The sequence below is a fragment of the Callithrix jacchus genome, chromosome 7 (assembly GCF_049354715.1).
Source record: "Callithrix jacchus isolate 240 chromosome 7, calJac240_pri, whole genome shotgun sequence".
Taxonomy (NCBI): Eukaryota; Metazoa; Chordata; class Mammalia; order Primates; family Cebidae; genus Callithrix; species Callithrix jacchus.
The window spans coordinates 23287100-23302125 of record NC_133508.1 but is presented as its reverse complement, the minus strand read 5'-3'; the positions used below and the strand labels follow the sequence as shown (position 1 = coordinate 23302125).

Here is a 15026-nt window from a genome sequence, read left to right as displayed (position 1 = left end):
TTTTTCCAGAGTTCCATTTGTCTTCTCTTTCCTCAGTGTGGAGCTTGAGGTGTTGCTCTTTCATAACTATGTTGAGAGGTTCTCTCCAAAGCCTGCAAGTTTGGAAGGAAAGACTGAGGGCACATGGAGGAGCATGTCTATGGAGCCTGGGACCAAAGAATACCAAGCAGAAAGCAGACCCAGGCTGAAGGTTGGGACACCACTTCCCTGCATGTGGCCAGCAGGACTCCAAGTGTGGCCGAAGAACAACCAAGCAAAGCAGTGCTTTTCAAACCCTGTCACCAGGCTCAGAGAACAAAGATTGGAGCTGGCTCGGGTGAGCTTGGGCCAGAGGGAGGAGAGGGAAGATAGAGGTAAGGGAAGGTGCCAAGATGGCAGGAGCTGTCTCTAATTTGCCAGGAGAGCAGAGAATTGGAGGCGTGCCTATAGAATCCGGAACAGTTTCAGTTCTTCTGCTTCTCACAGTGGCTACTGGACATTCTCTCCTTTCCAGATGGACACATTCAAGGCTGGGAGAGGAGGCTTCTTCTCTCCCCATGGCTCAAGCCCTCCTCTAAGTACTCCAAGCACTCTCTGTTGGAGCTCCTGAAATCCCTAAGCAGGCTGAGCTCCTTGAGATCCCAAGGTGCACATGTACTTAAGGAGATAGGTTTTTTCAAAGAAAATAACAACAATGTGGGCCGGGCACGGTGGCTCAAGCCTGCAATCCCAGCACTTTGGGAGGCCGAGGCGGGTGGATCACGAGGTCAAGAGAGCAAGACCATCCTGGTCAACATGGTGAAACCCTGTCTCTACTAAAAAAAAATACAAAAAATTAGCTGGGCATGGTTGCGCGTGCCTGTAATCTCAGCTACTCAGGAGGCTGAGGCAGGAGAATTGCCTGAACCCAGGAGGCAAAAGTTGCGGTGAGCCGAGATCGCGCCCTTGCACTCCAGCCTGGGTCACAAGAGTGAAACTCCATCTGAAAAAAAGAAAAGAAAAGAACAACAATGTTAACAGTGTCTTTACATCTCTTAAAAAAAATTCCTTTGGTTCTCCTCATGTGGGCAATATATCCCTTGCAAAGAGATAATGAAATAACAAATTTTTTGAGTTGTATCTTAGGAGCATGTGCTACTAGAACTGGCCTGTTAAAATCTAATTCTTCCCCTCTAAACTCTATCTTCATCTCCTTTCCTGCCTTCTTTCCCGTTTTTCACACCAAGGAATTGTACCAGGATGCACCCCAGTACAGGTGCATCCATTGCAGTGTTTTGCTCTGGAGGACGGAAACCATGTTAAAACACATCTTTGTGTTTTCAGTGCACCTTGTCCCTCTAGTGACCATTCTTGAGCTATTGCCAAGTTTCATTTAATTGAGCTGGAGTCATCATTTGAGAAAGGCAGTGAGGACAACAAGAATACGAAAGCCTCTGAGTAAATCTTCATATGTAGGTAGGAAGGGAGAAATAGGAATGTGCTAGAGGTTAATTTCAAAGTAGGTGGGAACAAATGACTTGCAGAACAAACAGGCTCAGAGAGAGTCTTATGAATGAAGCAGTACCTGCTGATGACTGCAGAAAGGAAGAGACGGTTATTATCTGAAGACTCCAATAGACTGGCATATTGTTCTGGCCCAGTGCCAGGCGCACGTGATGATCTGGCTGAGATTATCAGAGCTCTTCTGTTAAAGCATAGATCACATGTGTGCTGAGAATGTGTTCTTTCTCTGGGTTTGAGGTGACAGACAGCCATATCACATGCCATCCCTTTTTCCATCCTGATTCCAGCCAGGCAGTAGACCAAATCCTCACCCAGTCTGTCTCCACCATGTGGTTTCCCTAGCCAGCTGAACAAAATATTTTCAGAATGTGGAATGTAAACAAAGTTCCTACTGTTAGCATTTCTGTGACATTTACTTGTGGTTTATTTTATTTTACTTTAAGTCACATTTAAATTCAAAAGATTGCCAGCCTGCATGATGCATGTAAACAAATCAGAAATATAGATTAGAATTGCAACTGATTAGTTAGCTGTGAACGTATCTGTTCAAATGGAAGCAGGGAGAGGAAAATCTATTATGCTCCTGGGATATTGCTTCTCCACAGGAAATTCAATTGTGAGAAGGGCTTTAAAAGCAATGACTTCCCTCATTTGTGTTTTCTACACACTGGTTACTGTAAATGCTAATAGAACACCTCGGTGGAACTTCTGGTTGGGCTCACGTGACCCAGCTTTACAAGGGAAACCAGGGAGCAGTTCCGAGAGGGAAAAGGAAGACCTGCAAATACACCTTAGCAGATGGCGATCACAAAATGTGTGCCCCTCGCACTATTGGAGATGTTTTTCAAGAAAATTCAATTTTCCACGTTTATTATTTTCCATTGTTTAAAAGCATATGTCTACGATGCATGATGCTGAATGATAACGGTTGTATGAACCTTCTGATATTCACTAAGAATCTGAATCAAGGCCAGGCATGGTGGCTCAATACCTGTAGTCTCAGCACTTCAGGAGGCCAAGGCAGGCAGGTTGCTTGAGCCCATTAGCTAGAGACCAGCCTGGACAACATAATAAGACTGTCTCTACAAAAAATAAGAAAAAAAAAAATTAGCCGGGAGTGGTGGCATGCACCAGTAGTACCAGTTACTTAGGAGGCTGAGGTAGGAGGATCATTTAAGCCTAAAAAGTCAAGGCTGCAGTGAACTATGATCGCGCCAATGCACTCTAGCCTGGATGACAAAGTGAGACCCTACCTCAAAAAAGAAAAAAGGAATTCAAATCAAGATTTGCCTTTGTTTATTCATTTCCTCTAAAATATCCTCTGTCTTCCAAACCAGTAGGGAGCCAAAGTGAGCGTAACAACTTTACTATTAGGTAAATACTAGTTAAGTATTTACCCACAGGCCTACCTGAGTAGTGTTTTCCTATCACAATGCCATGAACTATACATTTTCTCAAATCTTGTTGACAATTTAATTACACCACCCATCTTGTTTATATTATTTAGAAGGTGGTAAGAGAATGTAAAAATTTACTGAATGATGCATTTCTTTGAGTTCTTCTTGGTATCTTCTGAATCATGGTCAGGTAGCAGTCTTAGGGTACCAGATGAGCCAGGCAGCAGCAGATGCAGACACCTGTATGCTCACTGAATCTTCAGTACTACCTTCTTCACTCCAAAGTGATGGTTCCCAGCTCACCCCAGGGGTCTTATACTTTCTCAAGTGATACCAGCTACATCTTGATTCACAAAAGAATCTTCCTCAGAATAAAGCCCCGTGGAAAAAGATTATGTGCCCTATAAGATTAGGCACCTGGAGGACTGGAAGAACAATGACCTTAAACCACACATTATTTGGATCATTTGGCGAAAGCAGAAACTACTTCCTCTTAACAGGTGAGATGTGAAAAGTTTTCATCCAAGAAGGAGAAATAGACAGCTCAAGAATGGGGAGTTGAGTCATGTGCGAGATAAGAGAGAGGATAATCTGTGTTTTGAGATCAGCGGCTCTGTGGATAGATTTTGGTTCCAAGCCTGAGCATTCTGACAAAGAAAGAGTGAACTTCATTCTTAAAGCCCTGGAACCAAACAGAACACTCCTGCAGGGTGACAAACAGAAGTTTAATCTTCCCGTATATTTCTGGTTTCTTTTATAAATGTAAATTTCAACTCAATCTTTCATTAATTTGTTCTGAAAACAAATCATTTATGATCAATCATGGAATATTTCTTGTCAATCTTGTTGAGTTACTGTACTACATTTGTCTGTGTTTTCTCTGTCCAGAATCTTCTATTTTTAGCTGTATGCCCCCCTTTTTATTTCTTATAGTACATGCATAAACAATACGGAAGTCTGACTTTGATTAGAAATTCACTTGTAATTCACATCTTCAGCATTTCAATGAGAACTGTTTTCACTGTAAATAATTCTTACTGAAAGAAGAGTCTTGCTTAGATCTAACTTGAATCTCCTTGATCTAAAATTAAAACCATGCTTGTCTATTTTATTATAAGGAGAAACATTTATGCTTTCTACTTACAATCTCAACTTGACTCATAGAAGAAATGGCAACTACCTACGCCCCATCAGAGAGTTTTGGGGAGGGATATGGAAGCACTTGATACCCATTCAACTGCCTTTCACACATGATGAAGTGTCTCTACAATCCATTTTGTCCTAATCCTTCATTCCCTGATGGACTAGAAGAAACCATGTTCTTGGCTACTTCCTGTCCCCTGAGTGTGACAATGTACAGTAAAACCTACTTGGTACTCCTCCCCCTAGGGCAGTCTAGGTACTGGAAATCTTTAAAAAACAATTGGAGGCCAGGAACCCTACCTTGGCCCCCAGTTAGAATTACATTCTCAAACATTTTTCCTGCACTGAAGATTTTTTAAAGTGGGAGAGAAGATTCATTGATCTGGTCATTTTACGAAACATTCCTCTTAGTCCCTATGAGATGGGTCTGCATTGAATCCATCTCTCAGAGGTTGAAGAAGGCAGTGTCTCAGGCTCCAGCATCTAACACCTACATATTCCTAGAGAGATTATTGTTCTTAAAATTGTGCTACAGGCAAAGTAAGGCTCTCTGTAGTAGTTAGCCCTCAACAAAAGCTTGACTGTGCAGCCATGGTGTTAGTCACTCTGTGAGATCCTAAAGAGATCAAGCCCGGCAGGGGTTGGTAGCTAATGCCTGTAATCCTAGCACCTTGGGAGGCCAAGGCAGATGGGTCACCTGAAATCAAGAGTTTGAGACCAACTGGGCCAACATGGCAAAACCCTGTCTCTACTAAAAACATAAAAAATTAGCTGGGAGTGATGGCAGGTGCCTGTAATACTAGCTACTCAGGATGCTGAGGCAGGAGAATCACCTGAACCTGGGAGGTGAAGGTTGCAGCAAGCCAAAATTGTGCCACTGTACTTCAGCCTGGGCAACAAGGCAAAAAGAGCAAAACTCCATCTCAAAAAAAAAAAAAAAGCCCTTGTCTCTAGCCCCAGTATTTATCTCCGTTGATTCAAGCAACTTGACTCTTTTCCTTAGGTGTTGGTTTATAAGATATTAATAATTTGATAGCTTCCCTTGTGGATATTTCTAGTTTCTAAAACGTGATTCTGAGCATGCACGGAGAACTCTGCTAGGATCTCATCAAAATGAAATACGACTTCCTGATCTTGCAGAGTCAAAACTTTCCAGTTGTGTTAAACTTTAAAAATAGCTTCCTTCTCTAAACAACAGGCCCCTCTTTGGCTGTTAGTATAGCATCTGTGAGTAGATCATGCTTTCTGCCATTCTCACACTTCTAGAGCCATCCAGCTGGGAACAGCTCTCCCTGACAAACACAGATGGGTCGTCCATCTTACCATTTGAGCTATCTATTTTGCTATTTAGTTAAAGAACAGCACACAGGACCGGAGCAGAGCTACTGAAGAATTTAGATTAAATGTTACCAGCTGGTTCACACTGTAGTACTCTATAGAATTTTGGGGATTACAATCTCTCCAGAGTTTTTTTATTTTTCAATTTTTGGTAAAATGGCTTGAAGTTACATTGCTAGCACATCATCATACTACTCTGTCCCAGCTCCCTAAAATGTTTTTCTGTTAATTTGGTTTCCTGCTTCTTTTATTAGTTTATCAGTGGGTAGTATTCTCTCAGGCTGAATAATAAAGTATTAAGGGTGATTGTAGAAAAATTATTTTTCTGTCTCAAAAGCAATTGATAATCCCTCAAAAATCTATCAAGGAACTCATAAATAAAATTCATGTTTTAAAATGTGAAACAGAACATATACGATTCACATAGCATTTAAATTAATAAAAGAGAATGTGGGCTGGGCATGGTGGCTCTGGGATTATGGTGGCCTGTAATCCCAGCACTTTGAGAGGCCGAGGTGGGCAGACTGCTTGACCCCAGAAGTTAAGACCAGCCTGAGCAACATGGCGAGATCCCATCTCTACAAAAAATACAAAAATTAGCCAGGCTTGGTGGCACATGTCTGTAGTTATAGCTACTCAGGAGGCTGAGATGGGAGGATGACCTGAACGTGGGGAGGTTGAGGCTGTAGTAAGCTCTGATCACACCACTGCACTCCAGCCTGGGTGACAGAGCGAGATCCTATCTAAAAAAGAAAAAAAACAGAGGGATAATATGATATTTGATTTCATAAAAACAACCAATAGTATGGGTGTGGCAGCTCATACCTGTAATCCGAGTGTTTTGGGAAGTCAAGTCAGGAGGTTCACTTGAGGCCAAGAGTTCAAGGTTATAGGAAGCTGGGATCAAGCCTGAGTGACAGAGAAAGACCTTATCTCTAGATTAAAAGAAAAATCAAGGCTGGGCATGGTGGCTCAAGCCTGTAATCCTAGCACTTTGGGAGGCTGAGGCGGGTGGATCACGAGGTCAAGAGATCGAGACCATCCTGGTCAACCTGGTGAAACCCCGTCTCTACTAAAAATACAAAAAAATTAGCTGGGCATGGTGGCGCGTGCCTGTAATCCCAGCTACTCAGGAGGCTGAGGCAGGAGAATTGCCTGAACCCAGGGGGCGGAGGTTGTGGTGAGCCGAGATCACGCCATTGCACTCCAGCCTGGGTAACAAGAGTGAAACTCCATCTCAAAAAAAAAAAAAAAAAGAAAGAAAAATCAAAATGTATGCATTTATTTCATATTACAGACTATTTAAAAGACCCAGAGAGAGAGGAAGATAGAAAAGGACAAATTATGGGAAAAGACCCAATGGTGAAGAGATACAGAGAAATCCACAGAGAGAAGAGAAAGAGCAGCTCAGGTAAGGGAAGAATGTAAAGCATAACAGCCCTAAACTATGGGGTTTTAATTTGTTGCTACTAAACAATGAAACATTTGCACAACTAGAGTATAAATGAAGAAATTATCCTTGGGGTCTTCATGCCAAAAATAGATAGTCGAGATAGAACCTGAGGGCCAGTGTCCTCCCACTCCTGACTTAAAGAAAGAAATATTAGAAAAGAGAACAACTGAGTGTGCAGTGTTTGGGGATGACAATCTTTCTAGAGAGGAGTACCACATAGGAGTTTGAAAGGGAAAAGAGTTAAGTCACTAGAACAAGGGTGTTGCTTTCAGCTGGTTTCCATACACCCTATAATCAGCCTTTCCTGTGAATCTGAAGATACACAATCTAAATGTGGCAGAAAACCCTTCAGTGAAAACACAACAGTGATTCTGGCTGCGCCAGAGTCCTCCCAGACCCCACCAGTGATGGGGTCATCCTGGTTCCCTGATAGAGTGACCCCTGGAGCTCTAGGCTCCACCATTTTATAGACATCCGTGTGGCTACGGTAAGATGAGATACAGAAGATGCTGGAGCCAATTCACACTGACTTGTGAGAACCATGAGTTTGTCTGTTTTCACGCTGCCAATAAAGACATACCTAAAACTGGTCAATTTACGAAAGAAAAAGGTTAAATTGGACTTATAGTTCCACATGGCTGGGGAAGCCTCACAATCATGGCAGAAGGCAAGAGGGAGCAAGTCCCATATTACATGGATGGCAGCAAGCAAAGAGAGAATGAAGAAGACACAAAAGCAGAAACTCCTGATAAAACCATCAGATCTCATGAGACTTAGCCACTACCATGAGAATAGCATGGGGGAAACAACCCCTATGATTCAATTATCTCCTACCAGGTTCCTCCCACAACATATAGGAATTATGGGAATACAATTCAAGATGAGATCTGAGTAGAAACACAGCAAAACCATATCAAACCAATTATTACATTTACAGGAATTTGGAGAACTCTCTGTTAAACCATCATTATTAAAAATTAAATTGGTCCAGGCACAGTGGCTCATGCCTGTAATCTCAGCACTTTTGAGGCCAAGGTGAGTGGATCGCTTTAAGCTCAGTAGTTCAAGACCAGCCTGGTCAACGTGGCCAAACACAGTCTCTACATAAATACAAATTAGCTGGGCATGGTGGCACACATCTGTGGTCCCAGCTACTAAGGAGGCTGAGGCTGGAAAATTGCTTGAACCCAAGAGGTGGAGGTTGCATTGAGCTGAGATTTCATCATTGCACTCCAGCCTGGGCAACAGAGGGAGACACTGTCTAAAAAAAAAAAGCCTAAACTACATAAATGTACAATTAAATAAATCATGTTAATATCAAAGGTAATAAACATTTAAAATGTATCATTTCCTAGTTATTTTCCTACCTTTGACTACTACCTATCCTCTCATGGTTATTTACATTTATTCTGTTTGTTCAGTGGAAATACTATACAATTATCTCCATATGAAGTGACATGATATCAGTAGCTTGAAATTAACCACAGTGGGAGCATTTATACCACAGAAATCAGCAAATCCTACACATCTGAGGGGTTTTCCCTTTTTTTTTTTTTTTTTTTTCCTTTTTTCATTTTTAGACACTGGGTCTCACTCTGTCCCCCAGGCTGAAATGCAGTGGTGCAATCATGGTTCACTGCAGCCTCAAACTTCTGGGCTCAAGCCATCCTCCTGCCTCAGTCTTCCAAGTAGCTGAGGCCACAGGTGCTCACCACCATGCCTAGCTAATTTTTTGTAGAGATGAGGTCTCACTATCTAGGGCTTTTTCATTTCTCAAAGAACTAGTGGTTGAACATTTACCAACAAGCCACCAAATGAAGGGGAGAGGCAACTGCCATTCTCAGATTTCCCAGGGAAACTTAAAGTTCTGTAATTACAAGAACTATGATAAAATGGTCAAAAGTCTGTTATAACAATGACTAAACTAGAAGAACAAGTCAGTTTTATTTGTTCTGTTGCACATATAAAAGTTGTTGTTTTGTCTAAAGATAGAAAATAAAGAACTGGCCAGGTGCAGCAGCTCATGCCTGTAATCCCAGCATTTTGGGAGGCTGAGGCTGGCAGACCTTGAGGTCAAGGGACCGAGATCATCCTGGTCAACATGGTGAAACCCCATCTCTACTAAAAATATGAAAATTAGCTGAACGTGGTGACACATACCTGTAGTCCCCGTTACTCGGGAGGCTGAGGCAGGAGAATCACTTAAACCCAGAAGCAGAGGTTGCAGTGAGCCAAGATTGCACCACTGCACTCCAGCCTGCTGACAGAACAAGACTCTGTCTCAAATAAATAAATAAATAAATAAATAAGAAAGAAAAGAAAGAACAAAGAGGGAAAAATGGGAGTTACCAGTGTCCCAGGTGTGCATTAATTATTTTCCCACTGTCCATTACATCAAGTTTGCCACCATCCCTATTGGCCAAAACAAGTCACATGGCCAGCCCAGAGTGAACACAGGCAGTCATGAACACCTTGGGACCATTCTTGAAATCAACATATTGCCCAAAATACAGAAGTACTAACATCTTGAGGTTTCTTCTACAGCTTTTCTCAATATCCTCCCATCTGTGGAATTGAACAGCTGTAGACTTTGAAAAGGATGTGGTATGCATCTTAAAAACTGTAGACCTCGTAAGTCATTAAAAATCAATGTGGTGTGCATATGTGAATGCACACTCATGTGTGTGTGTGTCTGTGTGTGTGAGGAAGAGATGATTTCTAAATAAGGAAACTACACAGAATGCTAATTAAAAGTGGGCACAACAGAATAGGCACATCTTGCCGGCTATGTATATTATATATTCCTTCTGGGCACATACTATCTTATCCTTCTTCTCCTTTCTTAATTACTCTGTACTTAATTATGTCTCTGTAAAATTACAGGTAACCAATAGATAGGTAAATTAGATAGATAGATAGATAGATAGATAGATAGATAGATAGATAGATAGATAGACTAAGATCTCAGGAAATATTTGCAGCTTATTTGTTTTAATTTCTTGAGACAGAGTTTCACTCTCTCACCCAGGCCAGAGTGCAGGGTGCAATCATGGCTTACTGGAGCCTTGAACTCCTGAGCTCAAGCGATCCTCCCATATCACCCTCCAAAGTAGGTAGGACCACAGGTGTGCACCACCATGCCTAGCAAAGTTTTGTATTTTTTAGAGATGAGGTTTCATCATGTTGCCTAGGCTGGTCTAGAACTCCTGGGTTCAAGAGATCCACCTGCGTCAGCCTCTCAAAGTGCTGGGAGTACAGAAATGAGCCACCACTCCCAGCCCCTCTTTTTTAAAGACTAAAAGCTTGAAAACTGTAGACCCAGTAAGTCATGTATATATGTACCTCATGAGGGTTGGACCCAAGAGAAAGTAACTACCTGCCTACCTGCCCATGTGATGTATTTTGAAGGATATTAGGAAAACACCCTTACTTCCCAAATACTCATTCATGTCCCTGAAGCACAAGATGTATGCTTAAGAAAACTTTAAGTGAAACTTTTTTCAAATAGTTTCACAGCTATATATACATATATATATGTATATATAGCTATATATATATATATAGCTGTGTGTGTGTGTGTGTGTGTGTGTGTACACACACACACACATACATACATATATCTTGGCTGAATTCAGACCCAATAAAATGATGCATGAACTATGTACTTGGGATGGGACAAAAAAGGGTGAGTATCAGAAGCACAGAGGAAAAAACATTGAAAAGGGATGTAAAAACACTATTTTATTATAACCTTTTTTAATTGTAAAGTTTAGCTGAAGTTAATTTACAAGTTAACTGACAAGTCTGTTAACTGATAGTGATTTTCCTGGGATGCACACTGGTGCCTGTGATATCCCCCATGTACCATGTGGTTGACATCATTCAACATGGTCACCAAAAAGAACACATTGTTTCTCAAGAGGCTATAACTTTGTACAGTTGTGTTTTAGGGCATTGCAGGAAGATCTGGTATTCATTCCACTGTGGGTGAAAGTGATGAATTAGTGGCTACTAATTGGGGATTATTCTTTATTTCTAGGATTATCTTTTTGCCACCATTACAATGACCCTTTCAAAATAAAAATGACAACTTGGGAACTTTATTAAGCTTTCTCCTTTTTAAAATCTTTACTTTGGGAGGCCAAGGCAAGAGGATTGCTAGAGATCAGCAGTTTCAGATCAGCCTGGGCAAAATAGTGAGACCCCATGTGGGGATCACTCCCGTGTGAGGCCCCCTAGGAAATGGGCCTCGCAATACAGTGAGCCTGGACACAGATCCCTGGTTGGGAGAGTCGAGCTGAGGGAAAGTAGGAACTGAGAGAGGGACTATGTTATTCTAAATAATTAACAGACATTACTTTAGGGATATGAGGACTTGGGAGGCAATGTGTCCACTTTCGGCTCCTTATGGTTTATTGCTTGATTGTGTTCATTTTGGACCCTTGTTACCTTCATTGTAAAATATTAACTTAAGTATTTACACTTGGTAACTTACTTATCGTAACTTACTGGGTGTAACTGTAACTTACTTACCATAACTTACTGGGCGTGACTGTAATTTACTTACCTTGACTTATCGGGCATAACCTACTTACTAGAAGTAACCTACTTACTGGGCATAACCTACTTACTGGGCTTAACTTACTTACTGGGTGTAACTTAGTGGGCGTAACTTGCTTACTGTAACTTAAGCACCTTGATCTGGCCTAAACAACTTTGACTTCAGAAAAGTATATAATGAAACGTATTGCAAAAATAAATTGCTGCTTGGACATAGCCTAAGCCAGCCCTCCAGTCTCTGCTTTCCTTTATTCTTTCACTTCCGTGCACTCTCTCCCTCAGGTTGAACGAGACATCTACGTTGGTGGTCTCAGGGACTCCTGCAGGTCGGTAGTCCCCCGGCAGACGTGCCAGACCCCAACAACCCCATCTCTACAAAATAGAAATCATCCATGCGTGGTAACAGGCACCTATAGTCGCAGCTACTTGAGGTACTGAAATGGGAGGATCACTTGTGCCCAGGAGTTTGAAGCTGCAGTGAGGCATGTTGATGTCACTGCACTTCATACTGGGTGACAGAGAAAAACTCTGTCTCAAAAAATAAGTAAAATGAGGTCTTTAGATTCTCAAATTATCTTCTGATTTCTCAAAAGGTGAAGTTAATGACCTATCCTAATATTAGTTCATGTTTAAAGAAGTACCTCTTTCCATAAACTAATATCAATTTTTGCCTTACCATAGTAGAGAGTGTAAATTCAGGTTTCTAGTGCAAAAGACCTTTATTTTTCAAGACTGAAGCTAGAAAGTCCTTCCTTTAGTAATGCCATCTGTATCTTTCCATTTTCTAATAAGAGCGAAAAAACAATTTTCTGGGTCGTTTTTTTCTTAGATTTATTCTGAGTTAAAACTCATTTTCTCTTTGAACTACTCATGAAGTAAAAGGCTCTTTCAGTCAAAAATGAACAGAAGTCCAAGGACAGTGATCTGGCAGTATCTAAGATAAGAATTTTCAGCAAGTTTATGAAAATTCACTTGCTTACAATTAATGTAAAAATATAAACACATAGCTGCTGGGAATGCAAAATGATACAGCGTCTTTGGAAAACAATTTGGCAGTTTCTTAAAAAGTTAAACAGACACTATATGACCCAGCAGTTGCACTCATAGATACCAATCCAACAGGAATGTAAACATATGTCTGTCCAAAGACTTGCACACATAGCAGCGTTATCATAATAACCATAAATTAGAACCAGTCCAAAAGCCCATCAGCTGGTAACTAACCCGTTCTTGCATTGCTATAAAGAAATACTTGAGGCTGGCTAATTTATAAAGAAAAGAGATTTAATTGGCTCATGGTTCTGCAGGCTGTACAAGCGTGGCACCAATATCGCTTAGCTTCTGGGGAGGCCTCAGGGAGCTTTTATTCATGGTGGAAGGTGAAGCAGGAGTAGGCACTTCACTTGGTGAAAGCAAAAGCAAGAGAAAGCGAGTGGGGAGGTGTCACACACTTTTAAAGGAGCAGATCTTACAAGAACTCACTGCCATGAGAACAGAACCAAGGGGATGATGCTGAACCATTCATGAGTGATTCACTCCCACAATCCAGTCACCTCCCACCAGGCCCCACCTCCAACACTGGGGATTACATTTCAGTCTGAGATTTGGGCAGGGACAAATATCCATACCCATATCAGCTGGTGAACCCTAATGTAAACCGTGGACTTTAGGTAGCAGTGATGTGCGCATATCGGTTCATCCATTGTGACAGGTGTACCACTCTGCTGGGAGCTTTTGATAACGGGGGAGGCTGTGCATGTGTGGAGTAGGCGGTACACAGACAAGCTCTATATTCTGCTAAATTTTGCTGTGAACTTGGAACTGATGTAAAAAACAAAACTATATATTTTAAATGGCCCTGCACATGTTGAGATGTCAGCTGTCGGCATCTTTCTCATTATCTTTGGGGTTCAGACTATGATGTAGCTCAATATTATTTCCTATGTACTTATTTCCTCCTCATACATCCAACTTTTTGAAACTGTGGCTTTATATCTTTTATCTATGAAGAACATGTGTGTGCATTTCCTTTTCTAATTTTAATTATTTCAGAAGTTCTAGCTTGCTTCCTTTTTTATTAATTAATAAACTTTATTTTTAGTGCTGGGTTCACAGTAAAATTTGAGCAGAGAGTACAGAGAGTTCCCGTATCCACCCCACTAATTGTGTCCCAAGTGTCATTTAAACTCTGTTTAACATTCCTCCCATTCATCTGTTGCTTTTATTGGGACATTTTCTTTTGGCCTCTCTTCTATGTCACTAATCACATTTTTCCGGGCTCCTCTTGTTAATTTTTTATATTCTTCATGTCAGTTCTAACTATAAAAGAAGAGTGGCTTTTATAAGGAAAAGATAGAAGAGCAGCTTTACAAGAGCTGAGTAGGAAAACTATTGTTTTAATGCAATAAAATTCCAAATACAAAGGAAAAAGATAAGTTTGATTATAATAAAGAATGTGAAAGCTGCTGTCATCAAAATACATAATTAAAGAATAAGGGATTGAGAAAGCCACAAACGAAGAACTGTTTGCATTATATACATCCCATAAAGCACAGAAAGCAGAATACAAAACAAATTTCTCCCACTTAAAAAGAAAAATCCTGAAAACCCGTTAGAAAAGTGGGCGAAAAACTTGAATAGACACCACACAAAAAACGAGTTTCCAAATGGTCAATAGAAATAGAAAAAGACGTTTAACTTCTTCATCTTCAGGAAAATGTGAATTTAAATCATGATGAGATACAATTCTTCACACATCAGTTCAGCTAAAATGAAAAAGAGAGCAATATCAAGTCCTGGCAAGTCCATGGGACAATCATACCATTCATGCATGCATGGTGGAGTTTAAATTAAACCACATTGGGAAACTGTTTTGCAGTATTACTGAAGCTGCGTGTGTAGCTACCCTGTTCCCCTCCACACAAACGTCTACAACAGGTAGGTTCTCAAATGTTCTCAGTCCCAGGAGTCATAGCAGCTCTGTGCAGGAAACTGCCCAGATGTCCATCAACAAGAAAAATGGATAAACACTGTGGCAGCTGCACCCAGTGGAACACTAGATAGCAATAGAAATACACAAACCACAATCCACACAACAATGAGGAAACTCACAGGCCTTATGCCAAGCTAGCCCAAGGGAGTCCATATTCCTGGTTCCATTTACATAAAATATAAAAAGAATTTTATAATTCATTTTATAAAATTATCAAAATGAATGAATCTGTAGTGCTATTAAACAGTGGGTGCTCTTTTGAGAACTGGATGGTGTCAAAAAGTACTTCTGAGATGTGGCTGATATTCTGTGTGTTGATTCAGTGCTAGGCACATGGGTGTGTTCAGTTTGTGAAAGTTCTTGGAGATAAACATGTATTATTTTTTGCATGTTCTGTATGTATGTGTTACTTTAGTAACAACTTGGGGGAAAAGAATGAAGTAGGAATATACAATCTGACAGTCAAAAATCAGCCAAAAATATCAGTAAGCATAGCAGATGATAAGAAAAATATGCTGTGACATTTTTGTTAAAAATCCATATTTCATTAGCCAGGCATTGTGGTGGGCCCCTGTAATCCCAGCTACTCAGGAGGCTGAGGCAGGAGAATCACCTGAACCCAGGAGGCAGGAGAATCACTTGAACCGGGGAGGCAGAGGCT

At 40.9% G+C, this 15026-nt stretch overlaps 1 protein-coding gene across 3 annotated transcripts in view; it reads left to right on the top strand.

Annotated features, from left to right (window-relative positions):
* LOC144576887 (uncharacterized) overlaps positions 1–15026 on the top strand; it is a 114849-nt gene that overhangs the window by 69572 nt on the left and 30251 nt on the right. For 2 of the 3 annotated variants that reach the window (XM_078329604.1, XM_078329603.1), the window contains exons 1-2: positions 10–316; positions 6658–6771. In XM_078329604.1, coding sequence (XP_078185730.1) covers positions 124–316; positions 6658–6771 — 307 coding nt within the window. In that variant the 5' untranslated portion in view covers positions 10–123. Of the gene's footprint in view, positions 1–9; positions 317–6657; positions 6772–15026 lie in introns of those variants that run through there. The other variant, XR_013519585.1, reaches the window with a different exon arrangement.